At 38.3% G+C, this 23134-nt stretch overlaps 1 protein-coding gene across 2 annotated transcripts in view; it reads left to right on the top strand.

Moving 5' to 3' along the window:
* LOC130905186 (WD repeat-containing protein 7) overlaps positions 1-23134 on the top strand; it is a 129062-nt gene that overhangs the window by 6252 nt on the left and 99676 nt on the right. For both annotated transcript variants that reach the window (XM_057818320.1, XM_057818319.1), the window contains exons 10-19: positions 3028-3175; positions 5179-5294; positions 5407-5539; positions 7666-7886; positions 7987-8182; positions 12656-12870; positions 17008-17241; positions 17440-17733; positions 19789-19985; positions 22923-23020. In XM_057818320.1, coding sequence (XP_057674303.1) covers positions 3028-3175; positions 5179-5294; positions 5407-5539; positions 7666-7886; positions 7987-8182; positions 12656-12870; positions 17008-17241; positions 17440-17733; positions 19789-19985; positions 22923-23020 — 1852 coding nt within the window. The remainder of the gene's footprint in view (positions 1-3027; positions 3176-5178; positions 5295-5406; positions 5540-7665; positions 7887-7986; positions 8183-12655; positions 12871-17007; positions 17242-17439; positions 17734-19788; positions 19986-22922; positions 23021-23134) is intronic.

Below are 23134 nucleotides of genomic sequence, written 5' to 3'. Positions count from 1 at the left end.
AGCCGACAGCCGCTACACACGACGCCGATGTTGCTAAAAACTAGCCCGCATGATGCTACAGTGGTAGCAGATAGCGTCTGATGCGTCTCATAGAGATCACATGTATGTTGAACTCGATGCAAAATGACAGAGTCAGCGGCATTAGTAAAAACAGCCGCCATCTTAAAGCAGTAGACTTCTAATCGCTAATAAATAAGTTTAACGTTACTGTCACTCGCTCACGTAACGTTAGCCCTGCGGAGGGCTAGGTTTCTATTAATTATGACCACTGTCGATAAGGGGCTAACGTGTCTTTCATACAGGCTATATTTAATCTGTGAAAACAGCGCTGTAGAGAAATGAGGGTGTAAAATAAAAACTTAATAATTCTAACTGTCAATTTTAGTTCAGTAGTCCTTGCTGGATTAAACACCAAGTAGCACTGGTCCCTAATGTGCTCCAATACAGCAGGTATCATACATTTATTTTGAACACTGCAAAAACTCAAAATCCTATCAGGACTTACAGTTTAGACTAACTTAAAACTTAACTAGAAAAATAGCTTGACAAAAGTAGAAATTCAATTGAAACACGTGGGAAAAAACATCTAACTTTTAACTGATGTGTGTTATTAAGCGTAATGGCATTTTTAGGTAAGAAATATATATATATATTTCATAAGATCTAAAAGTTTTTTTGAGTGAAAGCAGTGAATGTCTTTTTTTAATTCTAGTTACATCTGAGATGCAATTGTTGGCTGTTTTAAAATAAAGACATTGATTGACTGAAAATGGTTGAATATTAGATGAAATGTCTTGTTTTCTCATGTATATTTCATAATTGCTCTTCACCTAAAAATATATGTTTTATCTGATTACTCGATTAATTGATAGAATTTTCAGTCGATTACTCGATTACTAAAATATTAGATAGCTGCAGCCCTACAATAGTTTACCGTGAAGATCTGCAAACATTTTTTTCATATCACTCTTTGGTTCTGTCACTAGAGCAGGAGTGCTAGCTGTCACTAACGAACTTGACACATGTACGCTACTCCTCTCATCCCATTTTTGATGTTCATTTTGCTTTTGCTGCTCGTTTTGTGAAATATCGACAGGGCTATCCTTCTCATTAACATTACTTTCGGGTTCAAATTGGAAGGGCAGAACGGACAACAGGATATGTAGTTCACGAGTGACACTATGGAAGTGCGGCAGCGAGCCCATGTGACGTCACTGCGCTGCGACGTCAACAACAATAATGGCGACCTGCTAATTAAAATAATTTTACACATTTTATTAAAATGAAAACATTAGGAGGGGTTCTATTATGAAATTAGTATAACTCGTACTAGCTTTTATGTTCTTAGAACTACATGTCTTTCTATCCTTGGATCCCTTTAAAGCAAATATGTCCAAAGTCCGGCCCGGGGGCCAAATGCGGCCCTTGGTCAAATTTCATCCGGCCACCAGCCTCCGTCAAAAAATCAACCAGCATATGAAGTAGCCTACATACTAAATGTTGCTCCTCATTTACCCACTAAAAGGCAGCAGCACCCTAAGCAACATTATCCCGTGTGATCCTGTCCTCCCAATTTTCTAAAATGGCGACAGACAACAAAAAAAAAGAACGTTGACTGCGACGTCCGACCCTTGGAAATTTGACTATTTCTTCACTAAAATACGCAACAACTGTGTCTCCCTCATTTGCAGAGAGACAGTTGATGTTTTTAACGAGTTCATTGTGAGGCGATATTACCAAACAAGACACGCTGACATGTACGACAAGATTATTGGGAAGATACGCAGCGAGAAATTGAAGCAACTTGAAGCTAGCTCAATTTCACAGCAGCAGTATTTCGCAAGAGCCCGAGAGTCGAAAGAACACTACAAAGGCTATTTGCGAGATTGTTGAAAATATTAATTAAAAAATAATAATAATAAAGCAAATGTGACACACAGAATGGCTTGCTAAAATTTGCTTAAATATATTGTTGTATGTAAAGGACGTCAGCCAAGATTGGCCCCCCACATTTTTACCACACCAAATCTGTCCCACTTTGCAAAAAGTTTGGACACCCCTGCTTTAAAGTAACCAAATACACAAATAAAATCATACATACTTTGAAGCATGGAGCTGTATTTTAGTTTTTAAAGATCAGCAGCTGCTTGAAGGAGAGGCCTTCTATTGAATATAATTGAATGATTGTTTCATACCTGCTCAAGGTCATCGACTCATTAAACAATAAATTATAATGGATTTCAATGCCATTGTATAGACCAGTGGTTCTTAACTTTGCTAAAGGTACCGAACCCTATTAGTTTCACATGTGGATTCACCGAACCCTTCGGGATTAGATGATAAAGTTTTTTTTTTCCTAATTAGAAATCGATATATCTAAGCTTGTAAGCTAATAATTTAGCAAGTTCTTGTTCAAAATTCTTCTCATTTTGAAAGCATGTTTTATAACCAGGTCAAAATTTAAGACCTGCCCATTGGTGTGTTGTATTCCTTCTTACCAAGTGCGAGTCAACCTCCCACTGAGCAAACCTCCTCTCTTCAAATCGAGGACCAGCACTTAAAGGAATTGGATTAAACCTGTAAATTCAAAATCTGGTCTAAAAAGCTACTTTGCCTTCGCCGAACCCCTTAGATTTACTCACCGAACCCCTGGGGTTCGATCGAACCCAGGATAAGAACCACTGGTATAGACGTTGTATAAAAAGCATCTTTGCTGTGACACCGGGTGTATGATGGTCGACTATAATTACAATGCCGATAGTCCGCAGAAATTATAAGGAGGCAGTCTGATTCAATGTCGAGGGTGCTTGGCTGCTAAATACACTGCCTTTCTCAACCCGTGAGATATTTTTTTTTCCCTAAGAGCTCAGACTTGAATCTTGTGTATCAAAATGTTCAATAACTGAATACGAGGGACATCATCCAACTGCTTCAGGGCTCAATTGTTTTACATTTTACATGTTACATAATTTGACGTGTCAGGTTACACATGGCATCATATGTCCCGCCACATTCTGCCATATCTAGCTCCTGATATGTCCTCCTGTGACTCGCTTCTTCTTTGGTCGACGGGAGCCATTCTACAAGCTACTGATCCAGGGAGACTCTGCAGGGAGGCTGTCTCTTTGGAGCATCCCAGACTCTTCGCCTCCACGGCCACTGTCCGCTCCAAAAGGTATGGATAAATTAGTTGTCAGAACGAAACAAAAGTGCAGCTCACTACAAATTAGTATTTGTTCATTTATTTATTTATTTTTTATCTGCATAAATTACTAGAAGTGAGAACTTTTGCATTAACTCAGTGGACCCTTGCTATTTACTTTGAATAGGTAGTGGATTCTACCGTTTTGAGTGAAAATTCACAAATTATTAAAAAAATATATATAATTAAAAATATACATATTTTAAAACCACCAACATTTTTGAATATGTACGGTCATAAGGGAGTAACGGTACATGTATTTGTATTGAACCGTTTCGGTACGTGGTGCTCGGTTCGGAACGGAGGCGTACCGAACGAGTTTCTGACGTAATGTAACCCTTTTTGAGGCTGTGAGTCGATTGGGTTACAGTTTCTTTGTGTAGATTATATTTACTCCGTCTTCTCTACTATAATGAGGACCAACACGGTAGGACAGTATAACCCAGAAACGTCAACGGCGTGACAACGTGTTTGCCACGAGAACGCAGTGAAACGTGGGCGTTAAAGTCAGTCAGCCAATGCACACCAGTCACAGTGCGGCCACGTGTTAGACGCGTCCCAGAAGCGGCTCAACACGATGTACGCGAAAAGAACGGCAGAGTTTATTATTTGACGCGAGACGCGGCCCTCCTGCGTCAATACTACTACCGGTAGCTAGGATCGGGCAGACCGGAAGTCACTCGTGTAAAAATACGGTGGATCCGGTCGATTTTCAAACTAATATGCACTCGTAACCCACTTTTTGAGTCCATCAAATCTCTTGAGTGGTAGATCGGGGCACAGTTGACTTGTCTTTGTTGATTTATTGCTGTTTTCTCTGCTATCATAATAACCAACACAGCCCTGTGTTCAATACAAAACCCTCCTACCACAACAAAACAAGTAGGAACTAATATTCACATAGGACCTAAAGTTATACAACATAAAATATAAAATATAAATGAATAGTACATCACATTTGTAAAATATAAACACATAGTAAAATAAATAATAGGCCATTTAAATAAAATAAATTGAAATGAGCTAAAACACCTGTAATTAAATAATGAGAATGCACACATCCTGCTTACACAGTTAAATTTATTCGGGACTTCTTTTTTCTTCTTTCTTTCAGAAAGAAAACTGACCAATACACGGGGTCTGAAAGGCAAATTGTTGTTGGATTATCTCAAAATACCCGCTACTTTTTGAGCACAATTCTAGCTTTGTATAGGCTAATGTTCCTATTGTTGAAAGCACAAAGGTGTGTAATAAACAACTAGAACATTTATATTTTGCATTTTGTTTTCTTACTGTACCGAAAATGAACCGAACCGTAACCTCAAAACTGAGGTATGTACCGAACCGAGATTTTTGTGTACCGTTACACCCCTATGTACAGATAACCCACCAAAAAGTATTTTTTCATGTGTTACCCCCCCACACACACACACAAAAATACATTAAAAAAACAATCACAGTATGTAATAATGATTGATAACAAAATGTTATGATACGAATGCAACGATGGTTCTATGAATCTTGTATGACTGCCAGAGCGTGTTGCTGAAAGCACTGAATGATCACTGCTCTCTGGTGGTTAGCAGGAATTAAATGGAACAAATTTGCCAGTTAATCTGCTGGTCTCAAACTACGAATTGTGTCCACTGCGTATGTGTGTGCTTTTTTTCCTTACTCTTTTGTTTCATTTAAACAAATTACTTTTCTTCCCGTACTATTGTAAAACATACACACACCAATGAAAGTCTAGAAGAGTTCAGTTTTGAGGTGAAACTGACTTGAATTTGGCTATTCGTAAGGCGTCCATCCAGGGCCATGATTGCGAAATAATAATGCATTGAACGTTTATTCTGGGGACTCTAAAGCTATGGCCTGAGGACCTCAGTTTGATAACATTAGCTGTATGCATAATGCAACTGTATCAGCAAATTTAAATATATCTATACTCATTATGCTGTATGTCTCTCAATCCCTAGAGCTCCAAGTCTCATCCACCATCAGTCTGCAAGAGGCATTTGACAAATTGATTCCTGTGTCTTCTGGTATCATTGACCAGCTCAGTGTCTTACCTAGCAAAGATGAACCCATTAAGGTTAGAGCCAGTGCGAGAACATACAGTATTTCTTATGCAGTAGTTTAAAATTTGAACGTCTGCTGCTATATAATCTGTTACTATCCGTGAAAATTATGCTTGCTTTTTTCAGGTGACGGCTAGTGTCTACATACCCTCCCAGGGTCGACTAGTGTGTGGAAGAGAGGATGGTAGCATTATTTTGGTTCCTGCTACTCAGACCGCAATTGTTCAATTACTGCAAGGAGAACACATGCTTAGAAGAGGTAAAGAGATTTTTTTTCAGAAGCATTTCTGCCAGTGAGTTGAGCTTTTATGTTGGAATGAATTAGTGAGTGACTGACTGTGTGACTGATCGGTATTGTGTGGTGAATCTAGATAATTTTAACCTGTTATGTAGGGGTGTGTGCCATCTAAGGCACCCAGTGATTCAATTCGATTACAATTCAGGGTGCTATGATTCGATCATTGAACGATGATCACGGATTGACGATGATCACAATTATCGATGCATCATACATCATTAATTAATAAAGTAGCCAAACCAATTCATGTCAATTATTTATTTAAAATATCATAATGATTCAACAGGAACAATGGAAACATGCCCATACAACAAAAAGCTGCTCTTAAGCTGCTATTTTTTTTATTTATTTTTTTTTTTTACGAGAAAGTCCAAAAACATTAACCATTTCAAAGGCAGTACTTATAATGGGCGCTTTCGCACTGTAGGAATTTGAGTACTTGGCTCCTTTAACTATCCCGCCCTCCTGTAGTTCGAGGAGCTATCCTTCGCGAAGCAGTCGTGTTCGCACATGGGGTACTACGCCCAATACGACCTGCTGTGACGTTTTAGTCTGCGCCAGTGACGCATTTTTTACTCGCCAGTCGCCACACCAAGCAGCGGCGCATAAGCTAAACGGAAGACAACGAAATGGAGACCGTTGAAGACACCGCAGCAATTCTTGCATGTTTGAAGGGAATCGTTTCCATCAGCGAGCAATCCCAGCGTCTAACGACGAGACTGGTACCGCACATTAAAAGACAACAGAGCCAAAGGCAAGAAATGTTTCTTTGTTTCGTGGAGACCGAAAGGGTAGCAGACGACCGTAGAAGACAAAGGAGGCTACGGGTAAGTGTAAAACAATGTATTTGACGTGTTTACTAAGGATGTAAGTGTTCACGTGATGCGCGAAAAGTAAGGGGCATGTTTGCCGCTGATTTCAGCGAATCACCAAAGAGCTACGTAATATCGTTCCTGCGGCCCCGCGGAAAGTACTCACTTCAGAGTCGGAGCAAAAATGTAGCTCAGAAGACGAGGTCCGCGTCCTAGGTTCCTACATATCCGAACACACAAAATGACGTCATCCACCCCCAAAAGGGTCGAGGAACTGCGTATCGTTACAACAGTGCGAAAGCGCCTAACATGCCTATACAACACAAAGCTGACCTTAAGCTGCTCTTTTACAAGAAGGTACAAAAATATTAGCTGTTTCAAAGGCAGTGTTTATTTCTCTCAACAATACAATAAAGTAAACACTGGTGGAATGAAGTCCACATTTTCTGGAAACAAAGTGCCTTTCAGAAATAACACTTTTTTTTTAAACCAATATCCTTTATTTTCACAGATTGCTGTACTATTTCGCATGTTTGTAGCGTTACCGCTGTACTCAATCCTGGTTTTACACGTTCTGCATCAGGGGTAAATTTTGTACACCACCAAACAACGCACAAAGACATGGAAATACACGTTAGCAAATTAGCTAATTAGCATAGCACTCGGCGCTAACTAGTAACATCTCAAAAACAACAATAAAGGCTAAACAGTACAAGAGAGTTCGTGTACTCACCTCTTATAGACACACACTGAATTTAGTAACACACTATGGACATTTTCCAATTAATGCAACTTGAACCTACTGCTGGACAATTGAAAGGCAAGGAGCAACAAACTATCTCTCTTCTCCTCTCGCTCTAAAAAATAACTTGTGCACAGAAGAGGACCCAAAGTGCAACCGCCGGGTCCCTGCCTGTCTTATACACAAATTTATTTTTGGATCTTTTGAACAGGAGTAAATCTCTCGCTCAGTAACTTCCACTGCAGCCATCCTAACCTTGTGCGTCCCTTATGGTGTCCGGCGGCAGACGTGTCCAGAATTTCATTCCGCTAGCAGCAGCTGTCATTAAGTTATTAGGGAAAATAATCGTTTTTGAATTGTCACGTGTCGGATCTCGAATCTAATAATTGAAGTGTTGGCAGACCGCTACTGTTAAGCATTTTAACATTGTTTGAAAAGCGCTCTATGAATTTGATATATTAAAATTGGCTACATGCAAATCTATAGCCAGAAAGGCAACAAAACTACCTTTGTAACCTTTGTGTTCTCTGCAGGATGGCCACCCCATCGTACACTCCGAGGTCACAGGAATAAGGTCACATGTGTACTGTATCCATACCAGATATCTCCTCGCTATGATCAGCGCTCTTTGGTGTCGGGTGGTGTGGACTTTTCTGTCATTGTTTGGGACATTTTCACCGGAGAAATGAAGCATATTTTCTGTGTCCATGGAGGAGAGATAACACAACTCATTGTCCCACCAGAAAACTGCAGCGTGAGTTCTCCTACAGTTTATTTTCTGACACACAACAGATAAGCCCTTGCTTCTCAATTTACCAACATTTGAAACAACTACGGTCATGTTTTCTCTGTAGACTAGGGTGCAACACTGCGTATGCTCTGTTGCCAGCGACCACTCGGTTGGCCTGCTCAGTCTTAGAGAAAGAAAGTGCATCATGCTTGCATCCCGGCACCTGTTCCCAATACAAGTGATCAAGTGGCGCCCGGCAGATGACTACCTAGTTGTTGGATGTTCTGATGGCTCCGTTTATGTCTGGCAGATGGATACAGGTAAGAGATGTCATTCAGTGACATGTTATAATAAGAATGGAATAAATAATGGAAGTAGTGTTGCACCGATACCAATTTGTTTGACATTTATATCTATATTTACACAAACTGAGTCCAGAACTTTTTATTGAATAACTGGTATGGGTGACATCAGTTAAATAAACCTTTGGCTCTCAAATGCCAAAATAGTAAAATTCGTGAAATTAAAACATGTATAGAACGAGCCTAACAGTAATACAATAAAACTACAATGAATAAATAACGAATAAACTTTTTTAAATCCTGAGTTTTGGCACTCAAAGGCCAAACAGTGCAACTTTTATGAAATTATATAAGTAATAATAATTGACCACAGCATCCTGTCTCTCTATTAGCCTCCATCTCTGTGCACTAGCAGCAACACACTCTTAGCCACTTAGCTTAGCTTACTTTGCGTACTTCTACAGCACTTTTGGATAGGCTTGCAACCCGTCCTTTGAAATAAAGAATTGTTCCAATTTGGGAATTAAAAGTTGTGTTCTGTATTGAGCCAATACGGAATATGTGTATATAGATATATTCCTATGCATTTTGGGAGTTTTGGGGATGTCCCTTTTTTTTCGTCACCTGTACGGCTTTGGGCGCGAGGGGGCGTCCCTTATTTCTGTTTTTGAAAGGTGGCAGCCCTACTTTTGAAACAGGTCTTAAATTACGGCGGCATTTCTTTCAGTAAAATACAATAAAACTAAACGAAGTGAGTTTACCTTTCTCTTTGTAGCAGTTGCTGCTCTTGTAGCCTCAAACTCTTTGTGTTTGTTCACGTTTCATCTTCAAATGTTTTATCAGGTTCGAGGTATTTGGCCGATTTAACTCCACCTCTGTAAACTTTCAAGCCTCAAATCTTGCAAGCAGTTCTTGTACTCGACGGAGATTATAAGCTGAAATATGTCCAGACCGCTGACATTTTCCACTTTTAGTTTGTTTTTCCTACATATGAAAAAGCTGCCCCTGGATTGGTTAAGAGTGGCTATTGGCCTGTTGTCATTGGTCTGGAGCAGGCCAATAGCGATAGCTTCTTGGCATGCAAAGTGATCACGTGTCATCACACAACAGAGAGTGTAGTGAGGGTCAGGAGAAAAAAAGGCTGCGTTCAAGTGTTTTAATACTGGACCGGTAAATGGTATCGGCGCTCTCTTTGTTGGTACTCGCCGATACTGATACCACCATTTCGGGTCGGATGGGCCCCCCCTTGCTGATAGGTATCGGTGCATCTTTAAATGGAAGGTCACATTTCACAAGGTTGAACCCTCATTTTTTTTGGTAGTAAAATACTTTAAACAAATGTATTTGGAATTATTCTTAAGATTTAATTTGTTTCCTGATGGAAAACATTTTGTTCAACATACAACTTTGCTGTCAGCACAATTCAACAGATGCGTGTTAGTGTAGGGCAGTACGGTAGGTGACTGGTTATAAAATACTAGATGCTAGAATAAACATAACATTCAATTACATCATAGAGAAAAGCTGTGCATTTGAGTGTGTGCCTGCATGTCTCTGTTTTTGTGTATTTGGAACCAGAATAAGCTGTAGTGCTGAGCGATTGCAGGGTAACTGAGTGTGAAATTAAAGAATGTGTATGAGAAAGTGAGTGAGAAAAAAAACATGCTAGAGAGAGGCATACACATAGACGGAGACTGTGAGCTATGGCACTATTGCATGAACACACAGAACACACTTTAATGGTACCACTTCTTTTCTTACTCAATACTTAGAGCCAATCCTTATATCAGGTTTGTCTGCAGCTAATGGGTTCTCTTCTAAACCTCTGTTTTGTGAGGGCAGGGGATTGTTGTAGCCAGAGATGACTGTGACCTGAATCGAATTTAAGACAACTGATGTTAGTGAGCATTATGATGAGCTCCAGTGAGGTATAGGGGATAAAAGAAAATTTTATATTTATAGAAAAATAGGGATGATGGATAACTGCAGCAAGCAACTCTGTGACTGGAATGAGGCAAGAGAAACGACAATCTGAATGGCTAAAATTGGATAACTGGATTAAAACAGGGTATCCGCAAGTCTTAAATCCAATAATTTGAATTTAACGCTTTAAAATGACTAAAACTGTCCTAAAATCTAATTAAACAATTTTAAAGGTCTTAAAAATCCTATTGACGTTACTTTAATTTAGAACATGCATAAAATTCAGTCACATTTTTAAAATTTTAATTTTTGAGGAGGCTATAACAGAACTACAAAGCAGAACTACCTGTGCTGTCCAGTCAAAATCGAACGCAAGCAGGTTTTGCTGTGCGCGCACAGTTGCATGTTGACAACTTAGTCATAGCGGAGAAATCTTTGCAGAACCTATTTACAGTTATTCCATGGGTAAATGCAAATTTAAGTACAGTCCAGCGCATGGTTGAAGCCGGTGGAGGGAAACTCATATGAAGCACTCTCCACTTTGTGCAAGAACATTTTAAAAATTGGAACTTTAGGTATCAAGGCATTGGAATCCCATTGCAAATCTGAAAAGCACAAGGCAGTCATAAAATGCCAGCAGCAAACTCCATTTGTGGTTCACAAGAGAGAAAGCTGTACTGTTTTTGGTTAGGTTAAGCATTTTGTATTATAGTGTGAAAGAGCTGGGAATAAATTCATATCTAGTCATGTGAAAAAATGAGGACACCCATATTCAGTTCTTTATTAAGAAATGTTCACATATCAATGTCTGATCTTATTTTTATATCTCCGGAAAAGAAAGTTATTTAATTGCAAGCAAACAACAAAAAATAGCATTGTTTTACTCATTTAACCAAATATATCAACAAAAATGCATATTTTAACTGAGGAAAAAGTTATTATACCTAATACCACCTAATAGCTAGTGTTAATCCCTTTGGCTGAAATAACTTCAGTGAGACGCTTTTTGTAGCCATCTACCAGTCTTTGACATTGGTCTGAAGAAAGTTTGCCCCATTCCAAAACACAGAATATTTTCAGCTATGAGATGTTGAGGGGTTTCTTGCATGTACAGCACGTTGTAAGTCACCCCACAGCATCTCAATGGGATTAAGATCTGGGCTTTGACTTGGCCATTCCAGGACTCTCCATTTCTTCCTTTTCAGCCAGTCCTTGGTGGATTTACTGCTATGGTTTGGGTCATTGTCATGTTGCAGCGTCCAGTTCTGCTGTTTTTCACAGATGATCTCACATGTTCCTCAAGCACCCTCTGATACACGATAAAATTCATGGTAGATTCTATGATGTTGAGCTGGCCAGGTCATTCTCTAGCCAAGCATCCCCAAACCATGACACTTTCACCTCCATGCTTCACAGTTGGTATGAGGTTCTTTTCCTGGAATGCTGTATTGGGCTTACGCCAAACATGTCCTCTGTTCTAGTGTCGGAAATAATTCAATTTTAGATGAATCTGTCCAAAGAACATTATTTCCAGAAGTACTGGTCTTTGTCTACATTTAGTCTGGCAAACTTCAGTCTGGTCTTCATGTTCTTCTTGGAGCGCAAAGGTTTCCTCCTTGCTCACCTCCAACTTGTGAAGTCTCTTTCTGATTGTAGAGGCATGCGCCGTCATATCAACAGTAGCAAGAGCCCGCTGTAGGTCCCGTGATGACATTTTAGTTTTTTTGCAGACTTCTTTTAGCGTCTCGCGGTCTGCTTTTGGGTTGAACTTGCTTGGACAGCCAGACATGGGCATGTTGGCAGGTGGTTTGAATGTCCCCCACTTGTAGACTATTTTCCGGACAGCGGAATGGATGATTTTATTTTATTTAATTAGATCTTCTGAAATCCCTTACCAGACTCATAAGCGTCTACAATCTTCTTTCTGAAGCCCTCAGACAGCTCCTTTGATCTCACCGTGGTGTTTTCTCTCACTTCAACAGTCAGGGGTACACCAAACAAAATGTGAGGTTTAAATAAGGCAAGCCTCCTTCAAAACACTGGGTTATGATGCTCTAATCATGTGCACCTGATGTGATATAGCTTTGTGTGATTTTAGCCATTTTGAGTGGGATTGAATGTGGGGGTGTCCTACTTTATTTCTCAACAGAAATTGCATTTATTTAAAATTACATTTTACAGAAAGTTCTAAAAAAAAAAATATTTTTTTCAGTTTTGATTCTTTAGTTCTATTACCTAAATCTCTCAAGATTGGTAAAAATGATATTAAATATGCATATGACCAAATATGTTAGAAAACACACAGACTTCCATAGGGTGTTCTAATATTTTTTCACATGACTGTACTTTGTAAGTAATACTGGGCCTTTGGACAATTTTACTTATCTAGATTTTTGCAGGTATCAATGTGAAGTGGGTCTTAAATTTTATTCATTATGGTCTCAAAGTATTTAAAAGTCATAAATGTGTCTTTGAACATTGCAGAGAGCCTGTAAAAACAAATAATTCTCATGTTTTTTTTTTTTTTTACTTAATTTAATGCCATTAAATCCAACTTGATGTCTGCAGGGGCCTTGGACCGTTGTGTAATGGGTATAACTGCTGTAGAAATACTCAATGCCTGTGATGAGCTGGCTCCTGCCACAGTGGATGCCTTGAGCCATTCGGCAGTGAACCTGAAGCAAGCAATGACTCGCCGGAGCCTGGCGGCACTAAAGAACATGGCTCAGCACAAACTGCAAACACTTGCCACCAATCTGCTGGCGGCAGACAACGCTGACAAGGTACAGTCTTATTTCAATGAAGTTCAATAAGGTACTGCAACGGAGTCGGAAATAGAAATTGTTTTACTGAAAAGTGATTAGACTGGTGCTGGTATCGTTCATCTAATTGTGTAGATGCTGGGACTCAAATCTTTTAGTTTTGTTGCAAACCTCCAAACATTGAAAATCTTTACTCTTTAACAGAACAAAATGGGTTTGCTCACAATGTTCAGAGTTGAGAGATTAGGTTTTCAAGCTGCAAATTCTGACTCAATCATCCATGAGTGAGATGTGCTTATCACAAAACCGATAGCAGCCACATGAATTAGCTGTATATTTTTATAATATTACCCTGCTTTTATGTTACTTTTACGAGATAGTTTTTGTTGTATTCTTTCCCATGTTTGTTTATTGGAGATGTCTCCCAGGATTTTCCTCTCATAAGCCCTCATAATTACAGTTCTTTTTTGAAAAGGCCACCACACAACAGCTGCATTTTTCGTACCTTGCTATATCAAAAATACATCAAATTTATTGTTGTTGTTGCGACCCACCCCAGGGTCATTTTTCTCAAATAACTATAAACATCATGGGTCAAAACCATTCACCATCCCGTGTGAGTGGCCGTGCGTTCTCCCCTGCCGTCTGTGATGAAAGATAATGACCATGAAATGTCATGCTCTCACTCTGCACAAATACTAGGTCCAGTCAACTACAAGCCATCATCTGTGTTTACAGTTACAGCTTTTAGTCAATTGTAAGAAAGTCAATATGTGACTTTGTATTTGTCCTCTGGCATTTTGCTGAACTGGGCTTTTGTTTTCTTAGGTAAATAATATGGCCAGAGTGGAAAAGCGATTACCAATTGATAACGTGCAGTTGTTGGTCTTTGAAGAGTCATGCGGAATCTTAAAATTGTAAAAGAGTAAATTTACTCCAGAGTTATCGTATAGCGTTGATATACAGTGGTATGAAAAAGTATCTGAACCTTTTGGAATTTCTCACATTTCTGCATCAAATCACAATCAAATGTGATCTGATCTTTGTCAAAATCACACAGATGAAAAAGGTGTCTGCTTTAACTAAAACCACCCAAACATTTATAGGTTTTAATATTTTAATGAGGATAGGATGCAAACAATGACAGAAGGGGGAAAATATCTTAAGTGAACCATCACATTTAATATTGTGTAGCCCCCCTCTATTACAGCAATAACTTCAACCAGACACTTCCTAGGATGTCTGGCATGAAGCGCTGTCTTAACGTCATGCCACAGCATTTCAATGGCTTGACTTGGCCACTCCAGAACGTGTATTTTGTTCTTCTGTAACCATTATGAAGTTGATTTACTTCTGTGTTTTGGATCATTGTCTTGTTGCAGCGTCCATCCTCTTTTTAGCTTCAACTGTCTGACAGACGGCATAAGGTTTTCCTGCAAAACATCCTGATAAACTTGAAATTATTCTTCCATTAATGATTGCACCTTGCCCAGGCCCTGAGGCAGCAAAACCCTAAATCATGATGCTCCCTCCACCATGCTTCACGGTGGGGATAAGATGATGAGATGTTTGGGAGCTGTTGCATTTTTCCTCCACACATGATGTTGTGTGTTACTCTCAAACAATTCAACTTTGGTTTAATCAGTCCAAAAAATATTTTGCAAAAACTGCTGTGGAGTGCCCAAGGGCCTTTTTGCAAACATTTACACGAGCAACAATTTTTTTTTAGACAGCATTGCTTCCTCTGTGGGGTCCTCCCATGAGCACCATTCTTGGCCATAGTTTTACATATACCGTAATTTCCCGAATAAAAGGCGCAGCCGTGTATAATGCGCACCCCAAATTTACTTGTAAAATCTAGGGAAAATTATTGTACCCGTTTATAACGCGCACCCTAATTTTAGCACCAATAAATAGAAGAATACAAGAAAACAGAGCTCGTGTACAGATACAGAAATGTCATTTTACTGACTGGTGAAACACAGCAGAAGCATAGGACATTGGTAGTTCAAAACTTTACCATAAACTGACAATATGTACGGTAATAATATGATTTGACAACTTCTCCAACTTATCAGAATCTAGGAGAAAACAAAACAGATGTGACTTTTCTTTTAAAGGCTGCTGTATAAGTTGCTCGTTTCACCATGATGAATAAATGTTTCTTCCATGGATTGATACGGTAAAATGAAAGTGAGAACGTAAGTCGGAAATCCGTGAGAGCGCATCGCTGTCAACACGACAGTAACAATAGGAACTATTGTTATTTGGGTTTGAGTTCCCCGAGGGACAGATATAGTTGACGGACACACACAGGAAGTCTGTTGTTACGTTTGTTATGGTCCGAGTTGCGGAGCTGCAATAAATGTCGACTCTAATGAGTTCAAGAAACTAAATTCTGTGCTTTATGAAGAGTGGGAAAAAAAAGCAGAATTTAACACAGACGAAATCATTCGGCTGATTAGAGTGAAGCATTACCGAAACAAAATTGTGACGTCACGTACCGTAATGGTCGGCAACGGGTCACCGCATATGTTTCTTCAACACAATGTGGCCGTGTCAATAAAAAAAAAAATCGGTTTATATATATATATGTAATATATATATATTTCTGTCTCCATCCATGTACCCGTTTATAATGCGCACCATGATTTTACAAGTTGATTTTGGGGAAAAAAAGTGCGCGTTATATTCAGGAAATTACGGTAGTTGATGTGTGCACATTGATTTCTGAATCTGCCAGTGATTTCTCTGCCCTTAGCAGATACTCTAAGGTTCTTTTTTTATCTGAGTATTCTGCGTGAACGCTTGGTGTCATCTTTTCTTGGCAGAGAACCAACAGTGCCAAAGTCCATTTGTAGACAACTTCTCTGATTGTCAATTGATGAACATCCAGACTTTTAGAGATGGTTTTCTATCCTTTCCAAGCTTTATACAAATCAACAATCCTTGATCACAGGTCTTCAGACAGCTGTTTTGACTGAGCCATGATGCAAATCAGACAATGCTTTTCATCAATACAATTCTTACCGGGTGTGTGTTTTATAGTGGGCAGGGCAGCTTTAAACCACAACTCTGTGTTTGGGCTCACACCTGACTTAAAATGTTTGGTAAAAATTGGTTTCGATTGCTCTTTAATTTTCCTTAGGCAGAGGGTTCACTTACTTATTTTTTCCCCCTTTTGTCATTGTTTGCAGGCTATCCTCATTAAAATAAAAAAACCTTTAAATGTTTTGGGTAGTTTTAGTTAAAGCAGATACTGTTTTTTCATCTGTGTTATTTTGACAATCAGAGCACATTTGATGGTGATTTTATGCAGAAATGTTAGAAATTCCAAAAGGTTCACATACTTTTTTCATACCATTGTAAGAAGCCTGTACACAATTGTTTTTGTTTCAATTTTTAGCTGAACGAGTTACGTACATTTAATTGACATTGAGGTTGTGACTAATCTAACCGCATGAAGCGAAGTTTGTATTAATTTATTTTTAATTTTACCAATCTCGCATTTGAGTGACTGGAGTGACAAACCTATTCGCCAATCAATGTCGACCTTACGTTGCTGACTTTGGTGGCCAATCAGAAATGATAAAATAATAATAAATAAAAACTTAAGACTGCTGTTAAAGTAATTACTTCATTCAGAATTGTGGTTTGATATATTTAAAAGTATGAAATATAAAAAACGCAAATTGGATTGCAATATTTGTCAGAAAAATATTGATGAATGAATACAGAAAGTTTGTTTTTTTCCCCTAAAATTTTATAGCCCTAATACATGAATGTATACATAAATTTAAAAAAAATCACAAGAGCCTAAGCAGTGTGTTTCATGTTCATTAGTCATACTTGAGTGCAATGTAGCCCTTAGCCTTTAGATGGCAATGTTCATCCAGTAAAACACAGCGCCATTAACACTGGTACCTGGCCAAGAATAATTTTATAATTTTTCCTCTTAAAATAACTGTTTTTGTGAGATTGATTTAAAATGAATTGTTGTAATGATTATGCATAGCAGACAACGGCTTCTACTTAAAATGAGATTTAGAAAGTTTTCTTCTTTGACATATATTTGTGTGTTTTAGCGTGACTAGACGTTTATTGACTTTTTTTTTTTTTTTTTTTTTTTTTTTTTTAAATGTTCCTTCTCCTCAATAGGGAAACTTGCCCAAATACTCTCACAACGCACTAGTGGTCCAAGCAATGAAGACCAACCTCACAGACCCAGACATGCATGTCCTATTCTTTGACGTGGAAGCGGTGATCATCCAGTTGTTGACAGAAGAAGCTCAGAGGCCAAATCCCATGTTGGTGTCCCCTGAGACCCTGCAAAAAAGCCAGGCTGGGGCTGACAAGGGAGGCTCTTTCCTGGCCAACAAGATCTTTAAGCAGGTCAGGAATAGACACACAATCATCCGAAATTGCCAATAACATTAAATATTACATTTTATGTTTGTATTTTTACATTCAAAAGTCCGAATCTGATGACGATCGAGGTCAAATATCACATCACGTCCAATGAACATAAAAAAAAAACTACTTAAAGACTTGTTTTTAATCCCTTATATTAACATCTCCTTTTCAAATTAGGTTAAGGAAACAATGAAGGAGACCATCAAGGAGCATCTACTGGACGAAGATGAGGAAGAAGAAGAGGAGATGAGGAGGCGCGAGGAGAAGTCAAAGTCTCTGAGTCTTCTGGAATATAACCTGACAATGGACACGGCGAAACTCTTCATGTCCTGCTTGCATGCTTGGGGCCTCAACGAGCAGCTGGATGGTATCTGTCTGGACAGACTTGGTATGCTCAGGCCACACTGCCCCATCTCGTTTGGCCTGATTTCAAGAGGGGGTCACATGTCCTTGATGCTACCCACCTTCAAGGTATGGACCAATCAGGCAGATTTGTTAGTTATTCCAAGATTTCACAATTGCAGCCAACCCAAATTTACATGAACTGCTTTTCTGGCTTGATTATTTATTTTTTGTTTGGGGTGGACTTTTACGTTGGTTACATTATTGACTGAATATTTTTGATCAATTACAGGAAAATATAACAATCAAAGAATTAAATTTTTTATGTAATTAAAAAAAAATAAAAAATGCTAGTATACTGAGCAGAATAATGCTACTAGAATTGAGGAATTTCTCATAGTTGACTCTCATTTATGCAACCAAGTAGTGCGCTTAAATTTATTCCAAAACCAATCACTTAATTTCAGCCATATCCTTGCAGCTATCGATCATTTCAGTTGTCGATTAATCATTGTTAGTTAGTTCGAATAATCGAGTAATCGGATAAGGAACATAAAAAATCAACATAACTGAGCTGTGCCTCAAATTGTATAAAAAAGTAACTATGCGAGACTCTAAGTACAACAAAAGAAGAAATGGCTAATTTACATAGCAAAAGTCCGCTAGCTTAAATGCTATAAAATGCTAATTTTTTTTTTTTAAACAATGCATTTAACAAATCGTTACCACAAAAAATGGCTGAATATACCTATGAACTAAATTATGAATGCATAAAAAAAAAAAAACATTAGCTCAAACAAAAGCTTAGTTTATGTTGGTCTAAACAGGGAGCAGATGGAGTAAGCCATGTGAAATGAGTTATATTCACTCTTGCCACTAGAGGGCAGTGTATCCACCCAAATCAATAAAACTAAATGCAAACAATTTCAAAACAAACCATGACAACGCCACTTTAATTAAACGAATACTCAAAGCAGCAAAATTTAAGTCGAGTCTTTTATCTAATCGAATTACTCAAGTTAATCAATTAATAGCTGCAGCACTACTAACACTTGCTTGATCAATACAGAGATCAGTGATCAATGCTAGATTCTATAATGTGTATTTTCATCAGTGTCATGGTTGAGCTGTATTCAATCCCAGGTTACTTAGACGAGAGGTGGCGTGCATCCTAGATTGGTCACCATCAAATCGCAAGACGCATAGACAAACATTAAAAATTCACTTAATGACAATTTAGATTCCTCAATAAATCACTATTATTCACAGTTCTAGGAAGCCACATGACCCTGACAAAACTCCAATAACCTACTAACTACACAAGAAAAGAACATAGCCTGGATTTGCTGACCCCTCGGCCACAGTGCTGTGTCGTAAATTAAAAAAAAAAAAAAAATATATATATATATATATATATATATACATATATATATATATATATATATATATATATATATATATATATATATACAGTATATTGCAAAAAATGTGTACATACTTTCTGAATGAGGTATAATCCAAGCTACTATACCCAGTATTTTTTATTTTACTTAAATGTTTCCTACTTGGAATGAAAATGTTAACTTTTCAAATTGCAAAGATCATAATAATACATAATGATGTGTCCCTAGTCTTATGTTATAATGAGTAGGGATGTCTCAATCCAATCATGTGATTGGAAATCGGGCCGATCGCGCCATTTTTCATCGGATCGAAAACGGGTGAAAAAGATCGGGTTTTTAATTTTAAAAAATATATTCATGTTTTTCTGCTTCATGCTCGTACAGCGCCACAGCCTCTCACCATTGCTCCTGGTAAGCAGTGCGTTTGGTACTTAAAGTCAACGTTGAGTGACAAGTTTGTAGCTTGGATCTCAAAGGCACAAATCTGTCAATCATTGTGAAACTTGCATAAGTGTGCTGTGGCAACTCATTATGTAAGTGAGAGGCTGTTCTCTGCAGCGTGAGTGTCAAAGCGTGATTGGACTCAATGAAGCATTTGATAAAGACAAGCATTTTTTTAACGTTATTCTTGTTTAAAAATAATTCAAATTATGAAGGCGGCATGGTAGGACAGTAATATGTTTGGAACTTTTGTTTAAAAAAACTTAAAAAACGTGACCTTTGATTTTTTTTCACCATCACCTGCCTTTATATGATTTATTTATCATCCTCTGTTTTTCAGGAATCTTTGCTGCGACAGTTGTCCCTTGCTACAGGACGGAAACTGACATTGTCAGACATTGTTGGCAAGGGGACATACGGTGTGTCAAGGGCGGTCACTACACAGCACCTCTTGTCCGTCATCTCTCTGGCCAACACTCTGATGGGCATGACTAATGCCACCTTTGTTGGAGAACACATGAAGAAGGCACCAGCCAGGTAACAAATACAGAATGTATTGAGTTAGCATGATCCCTCATGCTGATGTTTTGTTTCTAAATACATGTACTGCGAAGTGCTGAAAATATGCACAAAGATTGAGAATTTTTTTTTTTTTTTTTTGCTGAATGCTGAGTTATGGCAAAAAATCCTTTGCACCTCCTCAGCAGGGAGGAGTTTTTGTGGTGATCTTAGATTACTTTTTTAGTGACATGATTTTACTCATTTTTACATCCGGGCTTATGGCCCATCCCTCCCACCATAACAGGACTAATCACAGTCAGTGGCTAGTCTGTAAGCTATGTCTACGAGTTACAACCACTTAAAAAACAGTACATTTTTCCTCAAATGTTTACGTTATGTTAAAAAAGAAAAAAAATCAGCGCCACAATGAGGTCTTGTTCATTTCATTTTAAATCCATAGTGGTAGTGTAGTAGAGCCATCACTAGGCCTGCGCGATATATTGTTTAAATATCGCCATCGCGATGTGCGTATGCCCAATAGTCCAACCGCAGGATCTGCGATTGTTATTATTTTTGAACACTTAAAACAGGGGTTGGCAACCCAAAATGTTGAAAGAGCCATATTGGGCCAAAAAACCAAATATATATGTCTATATATATTAGCCTACTATCAAAATGATTGAGTCGGCTAAAAATACATAATGAGTCTTCATGATTTAATGTTTATTTTCATCAAAACAAATCACCACACTTGCTGGCACAACATCATTCATTGGTGATCATATTTTGATTTTCAATAAGAGGGCACAAATAACAGACATAAATAATCCCTGTTTAGTCACATATTCAAAGTTTATATGGATCGATAGCATGCACGCACTGTCCGTGCATGAAACACACACATACGGACAGTTTGCGACTCTCAGCCGTGTAAGCAATCTTGAAATATTGCTCATATAAAGCAGAAAGAAAAACCGAGCATTCTCAGGCTTATTCTGAGCCCATTTTTTTTAATTAATTAATTTTTTTATGACTGTTACCAAGCCCGACCCTTCCTCAAAAGCCGTGTTCAAGGCAAGCTAGGCGCTAACGTACAGCTGCACCGCTACCGTAGTGCCCAGTCTTTCTCGCTCTTTGCTGACGTAATTGCTGCATGTATTCCAATTCGGGAGATTTGACAGTTGAGACCGCCCACCACATTCTGGAAAAATGTGGCCCAGATCGGATTTAAACCACATACGAAAGTGACCGAGATCGGATTTGAAATGGTCCACTTCTATGCGACTGTCACTCGAGTCGGAAAAACACAAAAAAATCGGATTCGTGCATTAAGACCTGCGATATGAACCTAGCCTAATTTAACATTTATTCTACACATTTTTGCTGCATTGGAAAACGTTAAGAATGTTTGTGTCATTTTTGTCCTCCTACAGAAACCATATCAAAACAAAAAATAAATTTCCCTCAACCATCTTTGTCCATTTTCAAACATTTTTGAAAATGCTCCAGGGAGCCACTAGGGCAGCCCTAAAGAGCCACATGCGGCTCTCAAAACACGGGAGGCCGACCCCCAACTTATTAAAAGCAGCAAATGTGCTGAGACATGGCTTCATGCCTTTTATATGCAGCAATCTTCATTATTCACAGATAAACCCCCCTTGGCCTGGATTAAGCGGTATTATATGAATACAATCGTATATCGTGGTTTTTCAATTTTTTGCACTTTCAGTTCTTAAATAAATTAATTAATAAATACAATTAAATTTGAAGCACCTTAAATCTGTAATGCAGCAATAAAAAATTACAGCAACTAAGATAAAGTTTTTATTATGAAGAAAATGATAAATTGTTAAAGAATATAAAATAAAGAGAAAAAAATTAGGAATACAAGGAAAAATGAGAAAAACAAATGGGAAACTCAGGAAAAACAATGTAATAAAATACTGAATGCAATACACTAATACAAAAACATGGTGAGCCAACCAGGGCTGCAGCTATCGATTATTTTAGTAGTCGTTTAATCGATGAACTAGTTACTTCGAACAATCTAGTAATCGGATGTAGAACACGAAAAATTTAAAATGTCTGAGCTGAGCCTCAAACGATATAAAAATAAATAAATAAATAAGGATTTATTTAAAAAAAAAAAAAAAAAACAATCGGCTAAATTGCATAGCAAAAGCCCGCTAGCTTAAATGCTATAAAACGCTATGTTTTTCTTTTTTTTCAACGCTCTAAACAAATGGTTCAGACACATTCCCACTATAACTACAATATGAATGCATTTTAAAAAAAAAAAAACATTAGCGCAAACAAAAACTTGGCTTATGTTGGTCTTAACATAGAGCAGCGGGATTCAGCCATGTGAAATGAGGCATACTAGAGGGCAGTGTATCGACCCAAATCAATAAAACTGAATGCAAACACTTTCAAAATAAACCATTACGACGCCACTTTAATCAAACGAATACTCGAAGCAGCAAAATGTAGTTTGAATCTTTTTTTCTTATCGAATACTCGAGTTAATCAATTAATTGTTGCAGCACTAGAGCCAACCATAATTTTCCCAAACAGATTCTATTCAAGTCATCTGGTGGAAATTCTTCTAGTTTTAATATTGCAATACATATCGCAAACCCCCAAAAAGTTGCAGTGTAAGGTTTTTCCAATATCGTTCAGCCCAAGTTCCCACCCCAAAATAAATTTTAATTGCGTCAATCTCCTATGCATTGATACAGTATCTGTGCAATCATGTTTGTCGATTGTCATTCTGGTAATTTGTGTCTCTAAAAGTTAGTCTCCTCCGCAATGTTCAGGTGCAGGATTTTGCCTTTAAAAATTCAATAGCCTCCGCACACAATGCCCTTTTGTGTGGATGGTATGTGTGCCATTTTTTTTTTTGGTGTGCTCTTCCACCTTTCTCCTGCCTGTTCTTTTAATATTTCATGCCTTGTCTTTGTGATCCTCCTGCAGGCCTCCCAGACCAGGAGGAACCCCGGAGACTCCTCGTAGGATGCCAGCCACACCCCCTCAGCACTCCAACCCCATGCTACAAGCCCAGATCAAACAAGGTAACTACAAAAGGAGGGGGCGCACGCTTCACACACCCATGGGGCCCTGCGGGGACATTGGCTCAGAATGTAGTCTACTGGCAATAAATACCACAGAGACTTTTAAAAAAACGC

Source organism: Corythoichthys intestinalis, chromosome 17 (genome assembly GCF_030265065.1).
Source record: "Corythoichthys intestinalis isolate RoL2023-P3 chromosome 17, ASM3026506v1, whole genome shotgun sequence".
NCBI lineage: Eukaryota > Metazoa > Chordata > Actinopteri > Syngnathiformes > Syngnathidae > Corythoichthys > Corythoichthys intestinalis.
This window is presented reverse-complemented; position numbering and strand designations above follow the sequence as displayed.